Genomic DNA, 27712 nt, shown 5'->3' on the forward strand with positions numbered 1-27712 from the left:
CAAAGAAACATCTTGAGAAAACTTGGTGGGGGGAGGGTTCCAGCTTCTACCCTGTGTTTGAATACTGATTTCTAGAGAGCTCATCCCTTATTCCATTTGTCAGCATATACAATTTTGTGATTGCATTACTCACTAAATGCTGCAGTTGGATGCTGTGCAAAGGTAATGAATATAAGGCTTAGAATGCAATTGCAAGGAAATTACTTAAAGCAGATGATCATCTATCTTAGCACTACATTATTTTTCTTTTTTTTTTACTTATTGGTACAGTAACCCTAAGTTATATAACTAAACCTAAGGGCAGGCAATATTTGACTAAAATAAAACTTGTTGCTTTTAGCCCCAAAATTTCTTTACATCTAAGCATAATGTGGCTCTTGAAAGTTACAGTATGCACTGTCTTACCTGCATGTATTTCATTTAGGTAAAAAACCATGGAGTTTAGCTCAAACCATCCTAATCATTTTTTTAGCAGTAGTTCATTTTAGGCCAGCATGTCCTTTTTCTCAAATAAGCACACAGGCTTTGCTTTAAAAATGTCAATTTTCTCTTACTCAGCAGACACAAAGCATTTCTTGTTTACTACCATTACCTATACAAACAAATTGCAGGAAAGATTACAGGTTGATACACAGAGCTGTAATTATTATTGATTGGTTTTCTTATCAAGAATGATGCTTCAGGAACTGAATTTTCACAAGCCCACTTAAGCTTTCTGTTTCCTCAAGAGAAACGTGTGCTCATAGGGATTTCCAGCTGATTCTGTATTTTTTTATTTATAAATTCTCTGGTGTCCTAAATATGTCAATTTTGTATCTGACAGTAAAAGGCTTTTCTTTTTTTTTTTTTTTTTTTTTTTTCTCCAGTAAGCTCTCTGAGCCAGTATAACACAAGACATCATGGACAGATGGACAATGAACTAAGAAAGCTTTAAAGCTTTAAGTTATTTCTGGTCTGTGAGAGAACAATCAAGCAGCTCTTCCAGAACTGAGTGATCAAAATACCAACACTTAAACTGCTGATATATTAGGAAGTCCAGAAGAATAGTAATTAGGTTTCTTGATGATCTATTTTCCTATTTCCTGCCAGCACAGAGGTAAAGCTATACAGGCATATTTGCCAGATTTGTAATTAGTGGACTTATATCCTGAAGTATTTCAGGCTTCCCCATTTGCAGAAGTGATTGTGATTGCTTCAATTTTGTTTCATAACTGCTTTCACTACTGTATTTCTTCTCCAGCTGTCTACTTCCAAATCCAACAATCCTTTCCCATTTTCCTCATAGTTTAAATTAGGGGCATTAATTTTGCATTGGAAGCATACCCAGTACTTGATTTGAAACAAAATAAGGATTTTTATTGTGTACCCTTGACAGAAATTTACTTCTCCTTACTTAGGGATGAGCCACATGTACAATTTATTTGGCACTCAGCCCAACTGATGGGATCAAAAGCTTTTGGTGAAAGGAAGAGGGAACAGCTGGGCACAGGGAAAGGGGTACAGGGCCTTCTCAAGGGAATAGTCTGCCAAATGAATTTTTATTTCATGGGCAGCTGATGCCCTTTTGAGCTCCCCACCTCCTCCACTGCATTGCAGCTGGCCATGCTCTGAGGGTGTCAGCTGCCAACAGGTAAAGTCAAAGAGCATAAAGGTGTTTATATGTACTGAAAAGATAGTGGTACCAGACATTCATCCATTCTTCCTAAATGCATTTGTATGGATGCAATACACCTGAGATGATTGTCTGCAGTCTAGGAAGTTGAATCCCAGTCTTATCAGAAAACATTAATGATGAACAAGTCACCTTTTTCTCATATGGAAGTAGAATGTGAGATCTTTTACCTAAAATATCTGGTTTAGTTTAACCACAGTTACTAAAACTGAGGAGGGAATTACTTGAAGGATGCACATAGCCTACATAGATACAAGTTCAGAACATCTAATTTGAAAGTTCCTTCCAAACTGAAAACCTCTCCATGCCTTGGAATCCTCTCTGGATGGGAAGGTGGTTCTCCAGCAGCAGTCCAGCACAAAAACTGGTTTATAATTAATATTACTTATTTCTGACATGTTCCAACTCTTTTGAGATTCTAGTATTATCCCTATAAAATGGAGGCAAAATCACTTTGTATATTTGATTTTTAACAAAAATTGTAATTCAATCAAATGAAGCAGCAGGAATTTTTATTTCCTTTTTATATGTTATGTGTTACTAAATCCACTGCTAACTTACATCTTTTGTAATGATTTTTAAACGTTATTTAGCATATTATTGCAAGTCCAAGTACATCTTTTAATCTGTACTTTGGCCACAGTCAAACAGAAAACAAGCCAGATCTGTTTAAATGACACAAGAAAACATCATAACCTTCATATTCTATTCTAGCCTGTCTACAGGTGTTTAAAACTGACCATTACTGGGAGATAGAAGCACTTAAACCAGTAGGACTGGATCAGAGGTATAGCTACTAAGTAAGCTTTCCAAGTAATGGATGGAATTGTTTAGCATAGATGTGAGTTTTCAGATGTGATTATTCATCTCTAGGTCACTGTTTTGCTATACATGACTAACAGCTGTTGTTTTCCACCCAGGAGATGCCTGTATGTCAGCAGCTGGTAAAATGATACCTGCACATGGATTCAGGAGCTGCTTTAAGATCCTTTCATCTTAATGATGAGACTTTTCCTGGATGATTTTGTCTAAAACATGACACTGGAGAAGTCTTCCATTTTAGATTATTTGAACTCTGCTAAATGTCTGCAGAGACACAGCCCGTATGTTCCAATCCAGACACCTCAGTTGGCACTGGCTGCCAATGTAGGATGAGGAACAAAGAGGAAAAACATGACTAAGCTTTTGGAAAAGGCAGAGCATGAAAGAAAGACAGCAAAGCTGGAATAACACTACACAACAGTCCAGTTAAGCGCTTCAAGACAGACGGCTTAAATCTATTTCTCCATTTGAATTGGCTTTTTTTTATTTCTTTCAAGTGCTGCTTCATTTCACGCTGCCAGCCCTGAAGGAATATGAAAACCAAAAGCACAAATTAAACAAAGTCACAAGACTGAGCTAAACTCACACTACGCAGAAGTTTCTAGCACATCCAGGGAGGCAGTGCAGTTATTTGCGGGGCCGTGCCCGCTGCGGCCGCGGGCCGTGAGGCACAGCTCGGAGCGGGTCCGGGCTCCCGGCGCCAGCTCCCTCTCGAATTCAAACAGCTCATCCGCACCGTGTGCTGCCCCGAGCCCTGCCGAGCCTTTCCGGGCTTTCCTTCCTCTGCAGCGGCTGCGGCACCACCTTCCCTCCGCCTGGGCAGGCAGGGCTCTGACCCCGGCATCGGGGAGCCCGGCTATGAGGAGGCAGGAAACGGCCCCTCAGAGCACGTAGGAATTTATCTGGAGATCAGAGATGGTTATCACAGCGGGCCGTTTTGTTCCTTAAAAGAAAATTAATTAACTAGTAAAAAGCAGCAAAACCTCAGGGGAGGCGGTGTCTGTCTGCAAAGCGCCTGGAGTCAGGGTGCTGGCAGCCCTCAGATCCAGGAGCAGAGGGAGCGGCCCGAGGCAGTCCCGGGACACCGGGGGCAGAACCCGGGGCTGGGCGGCACCAGGGAGAGAAGACGTGCCCAGAGGGATGGGGAGAAGATGGAAGGTCCCCCTCAGACACCTTTAAGCCAAGGGCAGGGGAGTTCCTGGGGGTGACCCGCGTCAAAGCGCGCCTGCAGCAGCGAGGGAGCCCGGCCCTGTGAGGGGTGCGGCAGGAGCGGGGTCACCCCCGCCTCACTCACCGCACCGACCGGGGTGCGCCGGGGCCGGCCTGAGTGACTCTCGCTGGGGAAAGAAACGGGGAAGGGGCGGCTCTCCGCTCCCCCGGACGCCAGGACAGGGCACCGGGACCGCGGGGCACGAAGCGCCCGCCCAGCCCCGCCGCCTGCCCCTGAGGCGGGCGCGGCCCCGCGCTGCCGCCGCCGCCATGGCGCGTGCGCGGGGCGGTGTCTCGCGGCGTTCGCGGGCCCGGCGCAGCCGCCATTTTGGAGCTCGGCTAGCGAGGGGAGGAACCCGCGGGAGGACGCGGCGCCCGGCGCTTCTGCCTCCCCCGTCCCGCCCCGAGCCGGCTCCGCTCGCCGCTTTCACGGGCCGCCTGTCCGTGTCAGCCGCCGCTGCTCTTCGTCACCCGCCTGGCCGGGCCCCGCAGGCCTGAGAGAGGCGGGAAGGATGCCCTGCACACCCCGCCGCTGAGGGAGACTCGGGGGCCCTGCGCGCCGCGTCTGGCCAGCCCCACCCCAGCCGCTCCTCGGCCCTTCGCCTCCAGCGGCGCGCAGCTTCCTTCCCTTTATACCCCTTGCCCGGGGTTCCCTTTCTCCTGGACTAGGCACGAGCCGCTTTCCCCTCGCCCCCAGCCCGCTCCGCCTCCCAGGCCTCTCTGCCCAGGCCTCCCCTTCTCCGGGTCTCTTCCTCCGCCTGGGCCTTCGGGCTCCTCACCTTCCTTCCTCCCTTTCCTTCCCCTTCCCCGCCCGGAGCCATGTCCTCCGCCGCTCGTTTCGATTCGTCGGACCGCTCCAGCTGGTACGTGGGCCCGGTGTCGCGGGCGGAGGCGCAGACGCGGCTGCAGGGGCAGCGGCACGGCATGTTCCTGGTGCGGGACTCCTCCACCTGCCCGGGGGACTACGTCCTCTCGGTGTCCGAGAACTCCCGCGTTTCCCACTACATCATCAACTCCCTGCCCAACCGCCGCTTTAAGATCGGCGACCAGGAGTTCGAGCACCTGCCCGCCCTGCTGGAGTTCTACAAGATCCACTACCTGGACACCACCACGCTCATCGAGCCCGCGCCCAGGTGAGTGTCCCCCGCCCCGCCACACCCACCGCCACCTTTGCCCCGGGTGGCGTGAGGAGGCGAGACCTGTAAAGGTGTCAGTAGTCCAGCCCAGTAGCTCCGGGAGCCTGGCACTGCATGTAGATGCTATGAATAAATATTGAGGAAACATTCATTTTCAATACTGGGCCTTCTTAACGCTCTGGATCTCGCTGACAATTAAAAGTGTTGCTCATTCAGTCAGATCATCCACGGTCGCTGTGCTGACCTTCTGTGTAAAGGTACCATGCACCTCTACCAGGGTCTGTAATTGCCTTGAAAGAGGGTGTGGTCGCACGTCACCCTTTTTGTGTTACCCTTCTAGTATTGTCTCTTCGTTGCAGGGGTGGTCGACAAGCTGGTTCGCCAGTCTTCTCTGTGATTGAAGTACAGCCTCTGAGCTTAGCTTGCTGTCTATCCCTACACTGATTACAATAGAACTGGCTTTTATGTGATTAGACTGCTTTGCCCTGTTAAGTCAGCATTAATACATTCTAGGGCAGCATTTCCCAAACTTCTAGAGTGGCATTTCTCTACCAAAAAAATGTGGAGCACTTATTTCTCACAGTTTGCTTGTAGCACTGTTCATCTATATCTGCATATAGCATACACTTCACTGAGAAATGCTGTTCTGGGAGGATGGGAAAATGTGACTTGGCTATGAGCTCCTTCTTTGTCCTAGTCCCAGCATGGGACATACCTGCTACATGCATCAGTAACCTGCTTATGAAGAACTCTAGAACATATTCCTTACTTTTAATTGATAAAGCTTTTCCCAGTATCTTTTGTCAAAGCTTTTGGGCTTCTGGATAGAATGAGATGAAAATAAATAAGAGAAAAGTAGTGACATATTAAAAAAATAAATCCAGATTGGTTCACTTCTGAATTCTGCATTTTAATATCTTACTATGTTTTGCAGATCAGCAAGTTCTTGGGAGGGAAGAATAGCTTTGAGGTTTATAATCACAATTGAACCTTGGCATAGACCAGTACTTAAAGACAGTCAGTCACTTGTCAAAGATTGATAATAGCTTGTCAAGTTGAAAAACTCAAGTGTTCAGAAGTTATTCTGAAAAGCTGTCGAGTGATGGGCAGGATGTGACAGAAAGCACAATCTTCAGGAACTCTTCAAGCTGCTGGCAGCCTTTTGGGTATGATTGTGGCTAGAGAGATGGGTATATATAAAAAAATGCATTTTCACCATTGCAGGAATGCTTAAATGGAGTTGCCCAGTGTTATATGCATGCTTAAACTTGTGGAGAGTTGGGAAGGGAAAAAAAAATAAGTCTAATGCTGAAGCAATCTTCATGCTTATCTCTGTTCTCCAACCTGGATACTCTTGAACCTTTCTGGATGCAAAAACTTGTTCTTAATCATTTATGGCCACGATTGACTTGACTTTCTCAAACCTCTTTAGAACTTAGAGCTGATTGCACTTGCACACTTGATATTTGTTAGAATCCTGTGTGACATGTTCTGTGAATATTTTAGTATCAACTTGTTTTCAAGGCTTTGGTTGCATATTGTTCTCTCAGCATAGAGACAGATTTGACCTAACCTGCTGTGAATTGACAGACTTTTTTTATAGAGCTACAAATGGCATCGACTAGTGTTTTTACTTAGCATGATTTTTGTTAAAAGTCTGAGAAAAAATCAATTGTGTGGTTGATGGTTTTACATTCTGTGCAAAGAAGACTTCCTGCTGCAAGAGGGAGGATGAAAGGTAGCATTTCCAGATTTTTTGGTTTTTTTATTTTTAGTTAATGGGCTAGATTTAGAATAGGGGTGGCCAGGTATGTGCTTCAGAACTGAATTATTTCTCTACCATTTTCCTGGGCACATTGCTCTCAGATGCTCGTGCTTTTGAAGCTATTCATTCTTTTAATTTCATAAAGTACAGTCTGAAAGGTGTCTATATAGAGCCCTACAGTACTTCTAGATCTTGGAGATGACATCTTAAACTTTTAAACAGTTGTAAATGGACCATTTTAAACTTTGTTTGATTTGCATCTCTAGTAGTGAGCTCTGGCCATCCTTGCTGATGTTCCTGAGCTCTTGCATATGCAGAGCAATTGCTCCCTGAAGGGTTCCCTCTGTCTCCCTGCTTTGGCTGCAGCAGGGTGTCTGAAAGATGGAATTTCATTTTCTTCGGGGCTTCTGGCATATCTTACAAAAATCACAGGGATTTGACTTCCATCGTATTTTGCAAGTAGCAAAAGAGAATTGAAGTAGGGCAATGACATGCATTTCTGCTATCATAGCTTAGATAATAAGTATCTGCTGTGGCCTATATCCATTAAGGGTTTTTTTTGACAGCTGCTTTGAATAAAATGTATAACATTTATAATGAAAATGGTGAAAGCATTCTCATTTGATGGACAATCTTATGTGTTATTACAGACAACAAAGTGACTGTATTTGACAAATGATGGACATAGTAATAAAAAATTATGTCAGTAAATTAAAGATAATATGGTTAATAGGCAAAGGAATATTTATAGAAGGCAACCTTTTTTTTTTTTTTCTTAGTTCCTTCTTATCAGTGGATGCAAGTATTTCATACTGTCTTTCTGAAGATCTCATACCATCTTACTTTTGTTCCCTTTTTCCTCTGCCATGCTTCAAGTCTAGCACTTACCAAATTCTTCAGAAGTGAATGCTGAAGTTAAAAACAAAATAAAATTATTTGGATTACTTTGGAGGTGGCATGGGACTCTTGGAGAGATTCACAGTCACATTTTTATGTATTGCCCTTCCACCTCAATCACCCAAAGAGTTTTAATTTGGTTTTTTTGTACCATTACTCTCATAACTTAAGCTATAGAGCTAATTTGACTCTTAAGATCTTCACAACAATCCAGAAAAGGTGGATGAAGATTTTGCATTATTTCTCCCTCTTTTCTGCATCCCATGATAGAGTGTTTTGGGTTTCTGGGGAACCTACTTTGGGTATTTAAGCAATTATTTGAGAGTGAGAGTTACTCATGAAATGCCTCATGGTGCTACCAAGCCAATACTTTTGTTACAAATCCAAGTGAGTAACTCCTCTGTAATTGATGTTCCTACTGCAAACCTGGTACTTAGCTTTGTTACTGCAAATACAAACCAATAGCTATTGCTTTTACCAAATCTTCAGGTACCCCAGTCCACCAATGGGATCTGGATCTGCCCCTGCCATGTCTGCTGCAGAAGAGAACGTGGAGTATGTTCGGACTCTGTATGACTTTCCTGGCAACGACGCCGAGGATCTGCCGTTCAAAAAGGGCGAGTTGCTGGTCATTGTGGAGAAGCCAGAAGAACAGTGGTGGAGTGCCAGGAACAAGGAAGGTCGCATTGGCATGATCCCTGTTCCTTATGTAGAAAAGCTAGTCAGACCTTCTGTTGGGAAGCATGGGAACAGGAATTCCAACAGTTACGGTATTCCAGAACCTGCCCATGCTTATGCTCAGCCTCAAACCGCAACTCCCCTTCCCTCAGTATCCAGCACGCCTGGAGCAGTGATCAATCCTCTGCCAAACACACAGAATGGACCAGTCTATGCCAAAGCTGTCCAAAAGAGAGTACCCTGTGCTTATGACAAGACTGCACTGGCATTAGAGGTAAGTTTTTCCTCCGGTCTCAGAGTTTTCAATTGCCCTGTGAAAGAAGAAAGTAAAAATTGTTATGGTGAAGTTGGTGTGAACGACTTCATGTGGAGTCTGCTTATTTATGTCAAGGAATTGAGAAGTTAGGTTACATTCTGAAGAAACATCCACAAGAATTGCTTCATCTATACCACTTCCTTTGAGAAAAGTGACCTAGTAAGTAATTTTAGGACCTGTGTTTTCCCTCCCTTCTTGCTTGTTCAATGTGCAAGGGTTACAAGGGTAGCAGAGTGCACACATGCTGAAGTGTGGCTTTGCTTCTTCACCTAATCCTGGGGAAGGAGAGGAATGTTTCATTAGTGATAGTAGAGTTCCAGGCTAAGAACTGACAGTGGCATCCTCCAGAGAAAGGTAAAGATTGCTGGCTGGTACACTGAGTGTTTCTGATCCTCACTGTGAGGTGCACTTGAAGGTCTTGTGCTGAGAGCTGAAATCTGGGCAGACTATATCAGAAATACTCTAGTCCCTTTTACTTTGGTTTTCAAAAACGGGGTTTGAGAAAGACTAACACCTAAACTGGGGATGAAGAGTGTAATGTAACCTCTAAAGTGCTGCAAGTTCCTGTGCTTGCTATTGCATTTTTAATTTTATTTTTATTAGAGATATCTTGTAAAACTTTAGAGCGTTATTCTATAAATAGTAAGGAATTCATATTATACTTCAACTGGAATAAATGATTGACTGGAAATTTTTCAAAGCTATATCCAGAAGACTAAGATTATTACTTTTACATTTAGATGATATTGAAGGCATGTTAACCTGTCATTCAAAAATGTCTCACCTGGAAAAAGTGACATTTGAGTGTGCTGCAATACTTCCAGGAACATATGCAAACAAACAAGCATAGGAAGCAACAACATTTTAGCAAGTAAAATAATAATGGTATTCAAAATACTTTTGAACTTTTCCTATTGTTTTTGCTCAGTTACTTTGCAAGTTAAAGCTGTTATTTATGGCTGATACTTTTGACTGAAATTTGGAAGGATATATTTGTGACTTCCCATTATTCAGAGTGCTCACCCTAATTGTTTCACTCCTGTATTTTTAAGTCTTCTACAGGTGGTTACTCTTATGGGGTTAAAAGTTAAATATGAATCACTGGAATTTCTTTTTCTTGTGAAATCTAGCAGCTTGTTATTTATGAGCAATGTGTGAAAATTATCATAGAACAAAGTGTAAATTCACTGCCAACTTCACTGTACAGAAGATTCCTGCCAGAACTACTCATGCTTCTGAAAGCAAAGCAAGACAAGCAATTGATTTTATGTTATCAGTGTGTTATGGAATTACTTCAGGGAACTTGCATTACTGCAGGGTAGCAGAACCACTGGTAAGGTTGGTCCTCACATACAGACTTTTCTGCCTTGCCCTTTAAGTGACCTAGTTAACCCCATCAGTTTAGCTACTCTAGGATACCAGTAGGATTAATTCTCTGGCCAACAAATAAGTTTGACGTGATTTGAACCTTCAAATTACTGAAGTTGTGTTTGAGAGATTCTTCTCATCCTCTGATCACTTTCTGCCTCATGTTTTTGTGTCTCTCAACACTGGCGTATTTTGTCTTCCCATGCAGTCTGTTTTCTTTTCAAGTGTACCTCATCCACACTGTGGCTCCTCAAGAGGCTTCAGAAGCAGAATTCTGGGAACTGCTCTACATTTTCCTTGAAATCAGTGATTGCAGCTTCTCCATATCTAACCATGCATAGGGAACTTGAGCAATTTCATTACAGCAGCATTTTTTGTCACATGGGCTCTTCTTAAAGAATAATGGCTTTTCATGATTTTCCTTTAGTTTGCCAAACCACCTGCAAGACCCTGACAAAATATTTAATTCCAGCCTTGTGAGGGCTCTACACATTGCTAAATAAACTGAACCATTTGGAACTGCTGTATTGTAAGACTACTGAAAGTTGTGTTGGACAAAAAACAGGTTATAGGACTGTTTTGGGGAAGAAAGTTAATGGTGTTCTTTCATAAAAATACTGTTTGACAGTTCTGCCCCTCAGTATAGGTGTAGCCTAAGTGGCAGTTCAGCTTGTACAGGTAGGACACCCTGTGAGTGTAATTACATGGTTGCTAATTGTGCAATCTCACTTCATCTGAATAAAGCAATATGAAGACAAAATATGTGTTTGCTGTCTGTAGCCTTGTGTGGTCAGCACACAGACAGTACTTAAAAGGAAGAGAATAGCATCTGGAGTAAATAAAGCCATGGCATAGTAATCTGCTCAACTTCCTTTTAAGTGGAGCTATGTCATTCTTCTTGGTTCAGCTTGAAAATGGGACAAGCTCCCTGCCTGCAGGTCCAGTGTTTCTTTTGGACACTACTGTTTACAGAAGCTGACAGAATTTTTCTTTAAGAAAAGATAAAAGTTTATAGCCTGTTACACAGAAGTTTGTTTTGTAAGCAAGTTTTGTTTGGGTTTTTTTTAATTTCTTTCATGAAAAATGTAAGTGACCAAGTGACTATTCTACAGAAAATCTGAAACAAAATCTGCTAGGCTGGATAAAGGGTTCAACTAGTGAATTTAAAAGTATGACAATTTAAGAGCAGCTGCAATTTTATTTCTGTAGGAAATGATCATCAGGGCATTTATTTTTGCCAGGCTAAGTTTATTCAGCATTCTATAGAATCACAGAATGATTTGGGCTGGAAGGGACCTTAGAGCTCATTTCATTCCACCCCCTGCCATGGGCAGGGGCACCTTCCACTATCCCAGGTTGCTCCAAGCCCCATCCAGTGTGGCCTTGGACACTTCCAGGGATGGGGAGTTCACAGCCTCTCTGGGTAACAGTATTGGTGTTATTGAAGTTACTGATGTGTAAGTGTTAACTTGATCCTGTTGTGTTATGTACTCCACTTTTATTCTCTAAAATAAAAAATTAAATTATAATCTGTTTATAGGCTAAAGTGGTAGCTGTAAGTACAGACACTATCCCAAAGCTTACAGCTGGTGGTACATTTGTGCATCTCCCTGCACCAGTTAGTAAAGCCTACAATAAATTACATGTATTTCTAAGATTTACATAGGCTTTTGTCTGTTGAGCTACTTTGGCAGTTCAGATTTAATGTTTTTAATGAACATTAAATTCTACAGATTAAAGTTTGTAGCTTCTCACTACAACTAACTTCATTACTAGAATGTGTAGAATTTGATGGATACTGCATTAAAAAACCCCAAACCACTAAACAAGCAACTACAAAATAAAAATAAAAACCACCAAACCCACCCCCTAACCGAAAAGCTCAACAGCCAACGAGCCAGGTCTGTTTCTTTACTTGTGTACTTCCTGCCAAGAAGCTATTTCCTTCCCTTCTAGTGCTGTAGAGGAAGGGGTATGAAGGACAGGGTTACAGTGTCCTGTGCTTATTGGGACCAAAGCTCTGCACCACGGGGTTATGCACTGCTAATCTTCAATCCTGCTGATTACTATGGGAAAACAAGGAGGGCAATCCCCTGTTCAAAGCACTTACACTCTAAGAAGGTGATGGGTTTGATAAGAGCAGAGCCCCTTTGGCACTGTTACTGTGATACAGAGCAGCAAAGTCTTCCTGAAAGTTTCCCAGCCTTTAAAAACTTATAATTCTATAGCCAGTCTGCTAGCAATAGTGTGTTCATGAAGCCTTGTTTCAAACTGACAAGCTCTAACCAGGACATGAACAACAAATTCTGTATTCACTGATAAAATGGAATGAAATAGGGTAAGGAACCAGACAGTGGGGGACAGCAGCAGCCACCAGATTTATACCTGCTGTGTTTAAAAAATGATTCTTAAATATATCACCAATGCTCTAATCAGTGCCATAGTTAATTTTGAAGGTAGCAGTGGTTCTAGAGTCCATCTCCAGACTGCACCTGACAGTGTTACAGAATCAAAGATTTTTTGTTTTCTTTTTAAACAAGAGTTGCACTGTATTTTTAAAAGTTTTTATACCCGTGTTGGCTTTTTATAGACCTGTGCCAGCATTATAATGTTAAGTAGTTTATCTTTTTGTTATGTAGCAATCATACATGTGTATGTTTGCTAGCACAGAGTTAACCTGTCACTGTAATGTTTTGGTGAATAAATGTTCATCCACCATAATTATATAACTGACTTACAGTATTTCTCTTGAGCTTGTTACAATTAGGTTACAGTTAACTTTTTCCCTCTTCAAAGGAAAGCTGAGACAAGTAGGCCAAAATGTGCTAGCAGTAGAACTTTCTTAATTAGGAAATTAGGCTACTCCTTTCAGCAGACAACAAGCATTATGTTTTTCTTTAGCCAAGGAAACTCAGCCTTGCTGTGTTAAACATTAAAATGCATTTAAGCCACAAAGTCTGGATTTTAGGCAAAGTATTGATCCCATATTTGTGTAGTGTGAATTGTTGATCAGGGAGCTGTAGTCGCTGTAACTGTTGAACTGAAAATGAACTCTCCAAATTCTGTCAGTCATGACAGTGTATAAGTAGGAGACAGGCTACCACCATGTAATGAAAAGCAGCACTTTTTTGGTGCTGCAGCCCCTACTCTGACAATTTTCCTGGCTCTTGGTGAAATGCAAAGTTCCTTTGTTTTAATCTGTTCCTAGGTGAGGCCAGATTAATTGCATCTAGCACTTGCACATTTCTGTGTTGCCCTTGAACCTCGTTTCATGCCTCAAGAATGGATGAAGCTTTTCCTCTGAACTGTTTGATTCTCCTGTTTAGGCACCAGCTGTGTTCTGGCCCAGAACACCAGAAGTGAAGAATAATTAAGCTGTGCTTTTAGCCTGGTGCTTTCTTGGATCTTCCAATACACAGAGCACCAGCTCCTTCAATGTCCTTTTGTCCTGTTTTAGAGTGGCTGAACTCTGCCTCTCTTGTGTAGCTCCTCACTTTGGGGACAATGGGGTATCAGGTATTTTCTCAGTGTTGGACCTTGTCTGTTCTTCTCCAGACAGGCAGCTGACCTGAACAATTGTTTTGGTTTTGCTATTCATGTTAATGTAACCAAAGAAGGTGAGCTGTGACACTAATTAGGATAATGACTGAGATTCAACACCCTGTAGATTCCAGAGAGCAATGTTTTCTATAGCACTGACTCAGTGGGCTAAAATGACAGTTTGGAATTTTAATGCATTTTTATCTCCTTAAACTTCTATTCCAGAACTTTATCAGCCATAGAACTATTAACATACAATTGTTGGAATATCTGTAAAGCTCATTTAATTGGCTGACTAAAATGGCTTGCAGGAAGCCTTTTGCAGAGTATGAATCAGCTTCAAATGGAAGGCAGGTATGGAAGAGTCTAGAGTGAATGAAGTAACCTTTCTGACTGGCATGTTCCACAGCTTGTGTTTCCCCAGGGCTTTGAATTCATGCTCTAACAAGGATATAATGAAAGATGCTATCTAAAATACATTTTGATTTTTATCATTTGGGTGTAACCAAGTGGCTGCGTTTCAGAAGTGTTACTCATTTCAGCAGTGATATTTCATTCCAGCAATGCTGATGTGCTTCACAACTGAATTAACTTGAGAGATGCTGAGTCTAAGGAAGTCTTCTCCTCATCTATAGATAAGGGCTATTAGCTGTCCAGAGTCATACAGGAAGTTTGTGGCAGAGATGAGAATAGAACCAGGTCTTCTGACTGTCCTGTGCCTAATCACAAGACAATTCTTCTGACTGTCTTAAAATATTCTCTGAAGAAAAAGTGTGTTAAATAATTTTAGTGGGAGATGGCACCTCAGCTAACCATGTTATAGATGCTTTGAAAGGCATTTATAAAATAATGCTTTTAGTTGGGGGACTGGTTGACCAGATTTTTCTGGGCATTTTTGAAATTAAGGTCTTTAAGATAAGATCCATGAGTTAGTCTAGCATGAAATCAAGGTTCCTGCACCAAAAATCTTATTTCTACATGCTGTTTAATTTAGTCTTCTCAGAGAAACTACATTTTTAAAATAATATAGCATAAGAGGATATTCAGCAGCTTTCATTTAAATAAAATGAAAAAACTCTCAAAAAGAGTAGAAAGTTATTGCAGGTTAATTTACTATTCCAGTGGTTCTTTGCATATGGGAGTATGTTTTAAGTAGTTTTGTCAGCCAGCTCTCTTTAGTGGCAGATGCTGGGGTGCAGCAGCTTTGCCCACCCAGCAGCATAAAGGACATTTTACATCATTAATCTACAGGGCAGTTTGTTGCAATGCAACAGGAGACATATTTTAAATATTCTTTTCACTCAGCTGAAGCAAGATGTCCAAACCTGTTCACATTGTGAAGTTTTTCAGAACCAAGTTGAAGAATATCTGTTCTAGAGCATCAGAATGAATAAGGGATTGATCTCTACAGCACATGAACAGAATTACATTGTCAGACTCTCAGAAAATGCTCATGTTTTGGATTCAAAAGATTTTTAAGATAAAAGAGTTTGAGAGTGGGTTTGGTTTATGGTGTAGTGGAAATGCAACTCATTTGCTTTAAACTGTTGTGATGTTGGCTGCATCTTCCTCAGATTGGGTCTAGAATTTGAAATTTAGCTGTGTGTTCAAGGGTTATTTAAATGCAGCAATGTAACACTGAGTATTTATAGATGTTATCAGCCTTTTCCTAAAGAGACATTTGCTAGGTTCCTGTTTAGGTCATCTCCTTACTATTTAAAGCTTTCTTGAGTGATAAGTCTGACAAATTGTGCTTTTTAGCAAACATACAATTAAAGCATGCTGCAGCAGGCCCTGGAGAGATGAAAAGCAGTTGGGTGAAGTCTGTGTGAACATGCAGTGTTTAACTGCTTGATTCTGTATGCTGGCTTCATGTTTGAGTTTAGAACAGCATATATAAAGATGTCCATTTAGGAAAGCAACATGGCCTCAGTTATAGCCTAAGAAGTTGAGAGAGTTCAAAGGGGTTTATCCTCTCTCAAAAGCACAAGATTACAATTGTTCCAAGTAAGTCTCAAATAGGGGGGCAGACAGGACACAGACATCTAAAGTAGTAGAGAAAAAGTAGGCAAAGCAACAAATAAGGCTTAAATCTCTGAGAACAGTGTCAAAGTTCAACAAGTTTTAAGAGACATAATACTGAGTGACTGACTGCCAGCGAGTTTATTATAGCATCTTAAATTTCACTTAAGGCTTCTTGCTTCTATGTGATCCTCAAAAATACCTGTTACAGTCATGGTTTAAATGGGCTTCAAATCACCTAGTGACATGCACATCATGGTGTGAACTCAGGGCTTTAACATAAAATATACAGGTCTCACCTGGGAAGTTTAAGGATGTTGGCCAAGGGCCTCTCTGCATCTGGTCTGAATTTTAATACTGAAAATGTAGACAAATTGCTTTACATACTGTATCAATGTCTGCCTTTCCTTACATTTAAAGCTAGTTTCCTTTGAATTTCACAGCAGTAGTTTGGTAACTGAGTCTCAAACACAAAGAGCTTGGAGCCAGTTTGGGAAAGAAACTGTTGGGCATTGGTCATGGGCTGGTTCTACTTTGTGTGAAATTAGTTTTTAGTTGCTAATGTCACTTTTCTAGTATTTACTGTAGTTACCACATGGAGACAAATAAGTAAACAGGAAGGGAGGGGGAAAGTTAGAGAGCTGCTGTAACAGACCACAGGTTCAGCTCTCCAGAAGCATCTCAGGGAGAACGAGTATTTAGCATCTCTTAAATGCTCCTTTTGAATATTTGGATATTTCCAAATATAAGTTTGGATATTTCACTTTGTGAATTGTCCTCATCCAGATTAAATACAAGTGTTGAACAGCAAGAGTATAATTTATTATCATTTGGGCTGTTGTTTCTTGCTTGATCATAGTTGAGACTTCTCTCATTTTTCACTGCCAGATAGGAAGAGAATAGTCATGGTAGGAAAGGCCTGACATTCCTGCTTCAAATGCTTTGACAGGAAGTAGATGTGAAAACCACAAATGAAGCTAGAATCTACATGTACTACTAAAAAAAGATAAAAGTTTGAGATTGCTTTTCCCCACTTTGGAAGTATATAATTATTTTTAAAATGACAGAAGGTTCTTGGACTGTGATCATCAGAATTAGAACTTCAAGAAATGGTTTCTTTGCCTTAGGAATCTCTATTTGAAAAACTACATTTCTTTTAAGTCAGCTGCTGCTTGAACTAGCCCCAGTACTGTGCTCTTTTGAAAGGATGTGACTCATCACTGATGGTAGCTTTACTGATGTGAATTTATATCTAAGCTAAAGATTCTGTTGCTTGAAGCTGTAAGCTCTCCTGTAAAAAGAGGTGTAGTTCAGTAATCTTCATAAATATACATGTAATTAAGAGTCTCAGAAGGAGCACAGACAACATTATTCTGTGTAGCAACAAAGTGTTGGTATTGTAGTCAGTAAAAGTAACTTTTCAACTGAACCTTCTGCCAAGAAGAGGGCAAGATTCCTTTCCCTATGATGGGCTTGTTTGTGGTGTTGTTCATTTGATTGGTATCAGAGGTGAGAATCCCATGTGTGATGAGGCTGTTTTCTGTTTCCAATTCCACAGGTTGGAGATATTGTGAAGGTTACGAGGATGAACATAAACGGGCAGTGGGAAGGAGAAGTCAACGGTCGAAAAGGGCTCTTCCCTTTCACACATGTCCAGCTCTTTGATCCTCAAAACCCCGATGAGAACGAGTGACTCCCTCTGCCTAATTTACACTGCTGCTTCATTTTCCTGGCTCTCATTAGCATTGTTTGAGGTGGGATGATGACTTAATGGCACATTGCTAGCATTGCCCATTTTCCAGCTTGCTGCAGTTTGACAGTTCTTGTAATATACATTTGGAATACATACAGCTGAAGTCACTGCCTGACCTTCAGACCATAGTTGCGTCAGCCAGAATTTAGTTTCACTTTTAAAACTTCATTGGGCCTTAAGCTGGAGAAGACTGAACCGGAATATAGCAGAGAGGTGTGGGGAAAAAACCTTTCCTCTTGAGACTTCCATGGACTTTTTCTGGTTTACTCAGTAGGAAGAGCCCTTAATCTTAGGTCAAAACATGCAACTCGTGCATTACTGTCCAACAAAAAGCAACAACAAAAATGCAATTTTAGAACTGAAGAAGATTTAGTTTTGAAATTACCTGTCCTAAGGTAGTACATTTAAAATGATGGTTTCTTTAAAGGACAATAATTGGAGCTTATGTATTCTAAGCAGTTGTATTAGACACTGCTCTTTTCTGTTAACTCTTAAGCTTGTTGTTGACCTTCTTGAAACGGTGTGTGTTAAATGCAAATAACCATTGACTGAGCTGCATTGAAGCTGAGGCATTTATTTATAAGGCAACCTAGGAGGGGTTGATACTTGTAACTTGGTTTTGACATATTTAATGCATTTCTGTTGATTTTTGCAAGCACTAACTGTAGAAAGTGAGCTTTAAGGGGAAACACTTTGGCCTGGTGTACATACAGCTCTTCTGCAGTGTTGAAAGTGTAGTGTTACTAGCACAGTAGTGCTTGCCATCAAGCTGTTACTTGGTATTCAGGTCAGATTGCCATGAGAAGTAGGAGTGGGACAGAAGAACTTGGTAAATACTGATAAAATCCTCTTATTTAAACGTTTAAAGACCTTTCATATCCATTTCTCTGCAGGTTCCCTGCTCTCTCCAAAGTTTCCTAGCTATGCCAGCTCCAGCTCATCAAAAACTCCTTTTCAAACACAGTACCTTTTTACCAGGGCATCTGTGTTGCTGTGCTTCTCTTCTAGAGCTGCTTTCCTCTTATTTTTCACCTTCCTTCTTTATCCTCGCTTGTATCCCAAGTTCTCTGCATGCTGACATCTTTTTTTTACCCTTCCTAAGGCATTGGCTCTGGTTTATATATTACCCAGGTCCCTCCCCCTCCCAGCATCGTCTAGAGAATGGTCAATTGGAGTCAGCTGCCTGGGTTCCCCGTGTGACAATGCTGGAGCTGGAGGCCACAGGGGTGTCTGTTGTTAGTGTAGCTCCTTCCCTCTTTGTGTACCTGAGCTCTCCTGCCGTGCCTTTTGCAGCAGGAGCTGCTGGCTGCAGCTGGGTGAGCACAGCGTGTGCCACCTTCTTCAAATGTGTGTTGTAGGTGAACTGGAATGCTCTTTTCAAAATGATGGAACACTGAATTAACAGAATACATGTCTGCAAAGACACAGCTACACAACCTCCCTTTTCAGACAGCCTGGTTAAGGCAGAGATCCAGTGTGGAAGCTGGCAGGAAAACAGCAGCTCCCATTTTTCTACTTTGGAAGGCTGTTGGCCTTAGCAAAATGAGAAACTTCAAACACCTGCAGAATGTCATCAGCTCTTGCAAATGTCTAATGATATAAACATTGTCTTAAGTTCCAGCATGTTTTCTTGTTGATTTGTGTTTCTTGATCCTAATAAAAGCACGTTGTTGGTAGTTCCTGTGGGAGTGCCATGAAATCCTTAGGTGGAAGGCACTGAAGAACTGCAGAAATGGCATTCACAAGCAGACATTCAAAATGCCAGGTTTTAAAGAAGTCGTTCTATTAACTGTTTTCTGTAGTATTGATCAAGTGGCTGACAGTCTGGAAGTTCTTGTAGAGCATTTTACTACCAAATTAACTGTGAAGTAGAGTAGCATTGACTGAAGTGTTTGGTGCTGTAATTCTTGACAATAGGCATTGACATTTTGTCTTGCAAAGAAAAGCTATGCAGTTCTCTTAACTAAAGAAGGTCATGCTTTTCCTGTGCCCCAACAATACCTGCACGTTTACTACACGGATTGTACTACTGAAAGTCATCTTCTGAATACAAACTGCACTAAACTCAGTCTGCTGCAGAGAAATCTTATTTCAGGCCTGACCTAGTTACAGGCAGCTCTTCAGAAGACTGATTGTAGAATTCTTCCTTTGCATGGTAAATAAATACTGTGAGATTTGAGATCTTGAACATAACTTTTAACCTGATTTTTTTTTACTGAAATAAACATTTTGACTCATCCCCTCGTTGAATAAGGTGTGCGCTTTGAACACAGACATTGTTTTAGGTTTAATTATGTTCCAATACTGCAGAAAAGCAAAGTATTTTACCTTCAAAACTATGCAAAATTTGTGTGTAGTAGTATCTGATGCAAAGACAAGAATTCTTGAATTTCTGTGAACCTGGTTTTAGGCCGTGAATGAACAGTGTTTCTCCAAGTAGCAGCGGTGTGGTTCAGGTATGTAAAATGTGGTTTCAATGTAGCATACTGACCAGCCTAAGCTGATTGTAACCTTGCTTCAAAATGTGTCTTGGCTATTTTACTATGAGACAAGTATTTTCATATAAAAACTGCATTGGATCAGTGTGTGTTTCTCTTTGAAGGACTCTGGATTCTCAATCGCTTGTCGCTTGCTTACACATGTGCTGTCGTTTTATGAAACCTCCTAAATCTGAGTGATAATCTATCAGTGTAAATGTTCTTGGGCGTGTAAGGTAACCTTGATATGAAGCATGAGAGCCTACAAGTGATGGCTTCAATCTATGCACCATTAAAGTTGTGCTTGCTTTGGAACTGGGAGCTGGTGTAATGACCTGGTGCCACAGTAGTCAACTATCATGAAAGGCTTGGCTTCCTCCTGCTGTGTACATGTGTATATAGACATTGAAGCCTCTGAGCAATCTGAAAGTTTGAATGAAAACTGTTTTAATCAGTGTCCATCACTGGATAAGCGCTTATTTAATTCATGATTGTTTACAAATTGGGAAAGAATAAACAAAAGGGAATATCCTGTTTGGGTTGAGGCTCTGAAGAGCCTGAGCATTATTTTTGTAAAGGGAAAAACAGCATTCTTTGTGCCATTTCATGTGCCTGTAAAGTAATTTTTTATATTGTATTAACATCCTGGGAATGAGTGGGCTGCCTTTGTTTTCTAGTCCAGTTTTCAAGCATTTTCCTCAATACCTGCATTTGAAAGTGAGACCTGCCTAAAAGACTGCCTTTTGGGACCAGTGAAAGTGTTCCTGTATAGTTGTCATTTTCTGTTTATTTGTGTTAAAGTGTATTTTGGGACAAGGATACAATTATTGCAGTGGGAAAGGTGGCCTTGTATTTGAGACAGTCTTCACTGTGTAAACTTCTAAACACAATATGTAATTTAAAGACCATGATCTTCAGGCAATAATATTAAGTGTAAGCTTTTAAAATTTATTTTGGGGATCATAGCTTGTTTTATTTTTTGTGCTATAAGATTAACAGTATTAAATGAATTATATTCTTAGAATATACGGAGTGTCTTTTCTTAAGATTAGTGCCTTTTTAATTTCTTACTCCACTTAATTCATAGAACTGGTCCCAACATCAAGCCACTGTGTTTTTTCCCCAATGCCCTGTTTGTACAGTCTAAATAAAACTTGCCTCAACTTACAGTATTATTTGTTGTCTTTAGTCTGAAAACCTTGATGATGACAGCAGAGTGTTTAAGCCTTTGCTCTGTCCTTTCAATGCCCTGTTCTGAGGGTGAACAGAGTGTGCCAACTCAAGTTTTCCAGAATCAGAGGAAGAATTAAGCAGGAGAAAATGCAGTTGCCAGGCTGAATGATACTCTCCTGTTCCATCCATGCCTCTTCTCAGACAGTACTGCTGGGCTCTGGAGGTTCACAGGAAAAGATGCACCTCGGGTGGCACAGATCACCACAGATGTACCCCGCTGCCTGAACGGCCGTGCCCTCCCTGCTCTCCCACCGCTGGGTTTGTTGTGCTCTTTGGCCCAGGCTCTCAGGGCTCTCTGGAAACCATGACCTTTGTTTACTGTGATGCCCTTGACTGTGCTTGTAAGAATGACTGGTTTATGCAATGGTTTGAATTTCACTTATTATTGGTTGAGTAACTAAGGTGTAACCTGTGCAGGCACTGGAGAGCAGGGACTGTGGCTCTGGCCCCTGCCACGAGGTGCTGCTGCAAAACATCAGAACCGTCTGTGTTTGGAAGTCAGAACCCACATCCTGGTCATCTGCCTTTAGTGAATCCAGATCAATAGCAACTTAACTAAAGGGTTTTTTCAGTTAAATCATTAATAAGGTGCTGATACTTGAGCTGATCCTGTGTAGGAGGAGAATTTAAGGAGAACATCAGCCACTCAACTGCTGCAAAGAAGAAGCCTACAAAGCTTGTATTGGTTCCCTGGACTCTGTAGGTATGGTGACAGCCTCATGTTTGTCTTCTCTGGAGTACAGATTTCCATGTGATGTTAATAAACATTCATAGCCAACTCTGCAAAGTGTCTTATCATCAAATAGTCACATATGGCAAGTTATGCTTTGGAGAAAATCAGTTGTGTTTAAAAGACGAAAATAGGTCAGATACATTCAGTGGGCTTGGTAATCCTGTTTCAGGCTTAAAAAGCAGAAAGCAGTAACTCAGGGTGGGTTTATTTGTCTTACCTGTATTCAGAGGCTTCTACCAGTGCAAATCTGAAGTAGTTCAGTTAGTTCAGTCCAACAACAGGCAGCACAAGCCTCCATTTTTCAGTGCAAGCTGGGATCAGCTGGGTTCATCAGTTCGTCACCGATTTACTTTAAAAGGTTTTATTTCTAAACCAGTGTGATAACAAACACCGTTTTAGACATACCCAGAGGTGTGTCTGTTGGAGCTTACACCAGTAGGAAATACACTTAAATACACCAAATAAACTGCAGCCACAGCAGAACACAGTTCCATTTCTACATTTCCATGGTATGGACTGTGCACAGATGAAAGTTCCTGAGGGCCACACTCGCCTTGAAACAACTGTACTGATTTCTATCCCCCATATTGTCCCCCCTGCCTCTTTGTTTAGAGGACAGGTCAGCTGCTCCTGTAGCACCTGTTGAACCACCAGTCACAGCTCCAGGGGAAAGGTAAAGCGGTTGCAGTGTCGGGACCCTCCATCCCCGAGCTGCAAGCTGGCGGTGGCTGTGCAAGCAGCTGAGCCCCGCTGCAGCGGGACAGGAACCCTCACAGCTGTCCCTGGGAGCCGCCTGCTCTGAAATGCAAGCCCTGGGAGCTTGCCTGAGCCACAGCGGCACCGATTGTTGTGACTCACTAACGCCGAGTGTTGCGTGCCCACCCTGAGTCAGGCTGTCCCCGCAGAGCTCCAGCTGCCCACCTTTCCTCCCTGGGAGCAGCCCGGGAACAGCGCCCACCGCCGGCACCCAGCCCATCTGCTTCCCCGGGGCTCCTGCTCCAGACTGGCACAGCCCTGCGAGCCAAGAGCTGAGCTGCTACTGCTCTGTGCTGTCACGGTGCTCACAGGGACAGCAGGACCTCGGTGCAGCCTCACCTGCGGAGGATCCATCCCACGGCTCCCGCGGCAGGCGGGGGAGCGAGAGGCGATGGGGAATGAACACAGTGCTCCCCTCAGCTAACCTTCCCAGCACCTGCTTGCTTCATTCCAGGCATTTTGTAACCAGAACCCTCCCTGCACAAGTTATTAGTCTAACCCGCCGCTGGCACAGCAGACAATTGGGATCAGAGCTAAATCTGGGGTATCCGCAGGGAACTGGCTCCTGCTTTGTGCGTCCTGGCTGGCCCAACAAGGGCAGCTGAAAGTCAGCGCTGAGAAAGCTGCTGTTACTAGCATTTGGGCTAGAAATGTATCACTAAAGCTGAAGTGAAAGTGGGGATGCCAAGGGACTGTTAATCCCCCTCCACTGCACCAATTCCCAGCCTGTGCCCTCCAGTGGATCCTCTCCAGACCCTCAGGCAGGAGCAGTTCTCACTGGGCTGTCAGAGGGCAGCAGGGGTAGAAGAGCAGTGCTGGACATGCTGCTTTACCTCCCCCCAGCTGCCCCCGCACCCAAAATCCAACTGATTTGGGGGGAGTGGCAATTCCAAGGAGAGGATACTGTTTTGAACAGACAGAAGGGACTGACATAAGTGAACAACAGGAGTTGTTTTGAAACTCTTGGCACTTGACTCCTGTTCAGCCCACCACCGGTCAGCAGCCAAGCTGGAGACCCCCAGGGATGCTCCTGACAGAACTGACAAACCCAGCCAGGCCTTAGAGTGCACTATTACTATCCTTGCAATAAAAAATACAAAAATCAAACATGTCCACCTTTCATTACTGAGAAGTAATGACCCCCTGTACTTCTAGACTGGATTTCCACTGTTTTTAATGTATTCTGTTACTTTACTACTTTGGTCTAGATTATGGGGCTCTCATGAGGACTTCTACCTGCTGAATCCATTTATTTTGTGTTAGACCATCTCTTCTTTTTCCCTCTTCTTGTGATCAGTGATACAATTAATCCAATGACCTTGAAGAGAAAGAGTTTTTCTCTTTCCAGGTATCACAGCTGGTGCTCTGGCTCTGAGTCTGCAGTGAGGATGGATACACAGCTCTGGGCTGCATTCCTGCTGAGCATCAGCCTCACGCTCTGCAGGGCACAAAGGAAATGTAATTCATCAGGCTTGGCCTTCGTTGTGTAAGGAAGAGCCATATCCCACAAAGATCGAACACCTCCCACTGTGCCCAACTACCTGGAATAGCTGTGCCTACTCGGCACTTTGAAGAACTAGATCTAAAATTAACAAAGATCATTTCCCTGCAAGAAATAGCACCTTGGCCTGGACATGGGACACATCAGCAGGAGTCTGAAACAGAAAGGCTAAAATTAACTCAGGTCTGGGACTCTGCTGAATGCACTAGCACAGGTCTGACCACCACATGCAGGACAAGCAGCACCAGTGGAAATCTCTGGCCAAAATCATCCCAGCAGTGACAAAAAGGTTACTCCAAGTACTCAATAGCAGCTCCTGCCTGTATATGAGGCCCAGTGATCCACTCTCACTGTCACTAGTGACCATCTGATCGAGGCAGAGGTGGGTGATGGGATGGAAACAGCTCTCCAGCTGGTGCTGGATTTCCAGCAAGGTTATGTGCTGTACAGCAGCAGAAGCCCACAGACCTCCACCGCGGTGTTTGTAGGATCAACACCAGCAAACTTAAATAGACAAAGACACATTGGAGAACAGCCTAAGAACAGAAAGTGTGCACAGTCCTTAACAGGGCAGTGAAGATCATCAGCCATGCAGGGCTCACGCCTCCCTCGCTGCAGTGCCCTGGTTTCAGCCCACACTGCAGCCCTGCAGCCCCATGGCAGCGCCGCATTGGAACAGCTGCGGAAAGTGGAGGGGGGTGGAGAAGGACAGGCTGATTTAACACCCCTCCCTGCTGCCAAATGCTCTGTGGGCCCTGCAGTCATCACCCAAAATAGAGTCACAGTCTGTGCCTCCTCCAAGAGACAGTACCTGCTGGAAGCATATCAGGGCACTGCTTGGGGCAGTGATTTCCTGCAGGAGCCACCTCGGGAGATGCCAGCACCATGCTCCTCTGTACCTGGCTCCTTTCCCTCTCCCCCACCATTCGAGCTGCCTGTTGATGCTTGTTACAGCCTGGGAACACAAAGCACAGGGCTTGAATGTAGGAATGTAGGCAGGGTTTGGGCAGAAGAAAGGAAAAATCCTACATTAACGTCACAAACCCACACGTGGCTGTCACCTACTGCTCAAGGCACAAGGGGTCCCTTCCTGGCAGAGGCTGAGTGGCTTCAAGGCAGCTCCTGCAACAAACAGCCTTGTCTCTCTGAGACCAGACATGCTGCCCCAGAGCTGCCTGCACTTCTCAAAGTAGAGACATCCTCCCCATGGGGAGCAGCTCGTCCCAGCTAATCACTTTCTCCTCCCCTTATTTTGCTGCCAGGTCCCTCCTAAAATGTGAGCTGCTTCAGCCCCAAGTTGCCCACCACCACTTGGTTTCTGTCAGCACCTGAGCAAGGCATGCAAAACCCTGGCTCCAGACACAGCACAACAGCCCCAGAGCTTTGCCCCTTGTGCACTGTAACCACAAAGCAACAATGTGGATGGTCTCTTGGCTTTCTGTTCTCCACACTGCCCGGGGACACCCTTGCTGCAGCTTCCAGGCCTGAGCACCTTTGCAGCAACCCCCCTGCAGGCCCTGCTGTCCCCTCGCAGGTCACACGCAGTCACTGGGTGGCACTGTGTCCCTGCCTGTGCATGCCCGGCTCCAGCCTCATCCTCTGCTCGGGCGTGTCCGGAGGAACTCCCGGCTGGGCCAAGGGGCAAAGGCTCTCCTTGCCCAAGTGCCACCCACGGTGGCACCGACAGATACCCGGGGACCCCAGGAGCCCACAGGGTTGTGACCCCAATGCCCGAACAGAGGATTCCCTCTGCCTCCCTGCCAGGGTCTCTCTCTCTCCCCCCACCTTTGTTGTATTTTCATTACCGTGGCAAAAGGAGACCAACTGCATCCTTACAATAGGCCCCTCCATAAAACTAATAGGCCAGGCAATTGGGACAGGCCTGTGAAGTACTTTATAGTCTGGACTCAAGGAGTTCGTGCCACAGCTCACAAGCTCTCCCAGCCCTACATCCCAGGAATCACAGCCTTGTTTCTCCCCATCATTCCCCACTTTCAGCCTGGGAGCAGCATGAGGATGTGCATGGTGCCCCCACACCTGCTTTTGCTTGTCTCCTGCCACCCAGAGCCTCACTTGATTCCAGCAGCACAAGGCTCTTAGGAGCATCCATAAGAATCAGGGTTTCCTTTTTCCAGGGCACCGTGACAGTCCTACCCTGATTCATTGTGTCCAGGGTCGGGAGGCTGGACCCAGCACCAGGCCAGGGCAGAGGCCAGGGAGCTCCTTTGTCAGTGCTTTGCCATTTGCTTCATTTGCAGTTGAAAGCCAGAGGAGCAGAGAGCCCTTCTGACACAGTGATGGCAAAAGCCACTCAGCTCTGTAGAAGATCCTTCCCTCAGCACTGACAGCCAGTGTTTGTTTGGGAAGCTGGGCTGACACATTTGGTGTAACTCAGAGCCCCATTTCAGAGGTACCTGGTGAGCTTTGAGGGACTGCTTTGGCTTGCTGGCAGCTGGCCAGTCTCGGTGGGGCACTCCAAGTGCTCCTAGAGCAGGGAGCTGGCTCTGGCTCCAGGAGGAGCTGGGTGGGTGACCCTGGGGACAGCAGTAACCAGAGGAGCCCCCGCCACCTTCCCTCTTCCTGCTGTGTAAAACCTGCCCGAGAAAAGCCTCCTTTAGTCGCTCCCCCTACATTAGACCTTCCAGGGGAAATTAGCACAAATGCAACATCAGTGGCACCAAGGGAACAGACCCTGAACGACTTGGAGGGAGGTTAATTAGTTTGTTAAAATCCTTCTCTCTTTAGTTGCTACCTAAAGCTCCAAGCCTCGACAAACAGTTGGGAAAAAGGGTCTCTGCAGAAAATCAATGCTCTTTAGAGGTAAGAGTTAAAGATCCTCTAAAGAGCATACAGTTGGGAAATAAAGTGGAGAAGACTGTTTCTCCACCATTAGGGTAGAAGATGAACGTTAGATGGGAAAGCAAAATGTTTCCAGATCTCCAAAAAAGTCAGAAGGGAGACAAAGAGCCCCATTTCTCCCCCTGTGGTTTTCTGTCTTTAATCTCTTTGCCTTAGTGTCCCCTCCTACCCTGCAAAAGAGGTGCTGAAAAGCTTTAACTGGCTTTTGCAGAACTGCTTCGGGATCCCAGATACCAAGTGCCAGAGATGTTATTTCCTGTCCCTTCAGAGGACACTCCCCTCAGTGCCAGAGCTGCTCCCTGCTCCCGGGCACACCAGCCAGGGAACACGAGTGTGCTGGGGCAGGAAGAAAGCCCCACAGCCCCTTACAGACAGCTGCCCCCTTAGATTAATTTAACAGATGACTGCATTGACCCCAGAGAATTTTGTACAGCTCCCAGCCCACCGCAGGTGCCCCAAGCATGATGGCACCAGGAACCTGTCACAGAGCTGGTGTGTACCCACAGTGAGAAGTGGCCCTGCCAGTGCTTCTGCTATTTGCACTGCCACTGTAGGGCTGTGGTGGGATGGCTAAAGCACAAAGCTGCAGCTCAGTGACTGCCACAGCAGCACTTTGGGACCAAAATTTCCTTGAACACCTGGCTTAAAGCTGGGACTAATTTCATCCAGTCTCCACACCAGAGCTCTGTGCTGCCCTGTGGGAGATAGAAGGGCAGACAGTTCCAGCTCCTGAACCAAGTCTTCTTTAATCTGAGGACATAATTTCCTTGCTAAACATGATGAGCTGTGTGCCCTGTCTTCCATACTGTCCACTGATGTTTGTATTTCAAAAGCCACTACATCATCTGATGCTGCCCAGCTGTCTAAAAAAAACCAAAACAGACAACATCCTGTATACCGCTGGGACCTCTTTGTCAGAGGCTGTGAACTCATCTGCATCCAGCACCAGGATGGATTGAACAAACTGAAGCAGTA

General features: G+C 43.9%; 2 protein-coding genes across 2 annotated transcripts in view; one reads left to right on the plus strand and one right to left on the minus strand.

The window, feature by feature from the left end:
• Positions 1 to 27712, minus strand: part of LOC130259626 (T-box-containing protein TBX6L) — a 47551-nt gene that overhangs the window by 3551 nt on the left and 16288 nt on the right. The window lies entirely within an intron of this gene.
• Positions 3950 to 20824, plus strand: CRKL (CRK like proto-oncogene, adaptor protein). The gene is made up of 3 exons (XM_056504111.1): positions 3950 to 4836; positions 7991 to 8453; positions 16984 to 20824. Exons 1-3 carry the CDS (start codon positions 4523 to 4525, stop codon positions 17116 to 17118), a joined length of 912 nt encoding a protein of 303 aa, XP_056360086.1. The 5' UTR covers positions 3950 to 4522; the 3' UTR covers positions 17119 to 20824.

Source organism: Oenanthe melanoleuca, chromosome 15, assembly GCF_029582105.1.
Source record: "Oenanthe melanoleuca isolate GR-GAL-2019-014 chromosome 15, OMel1.0, whole genome shotgun sequence".
NCBI lineage: Eukaryota > Metazoa > Chordata > Aves > Passeriformes > Muscicapidae > Oenanthe > Oenanthe melanoleuca.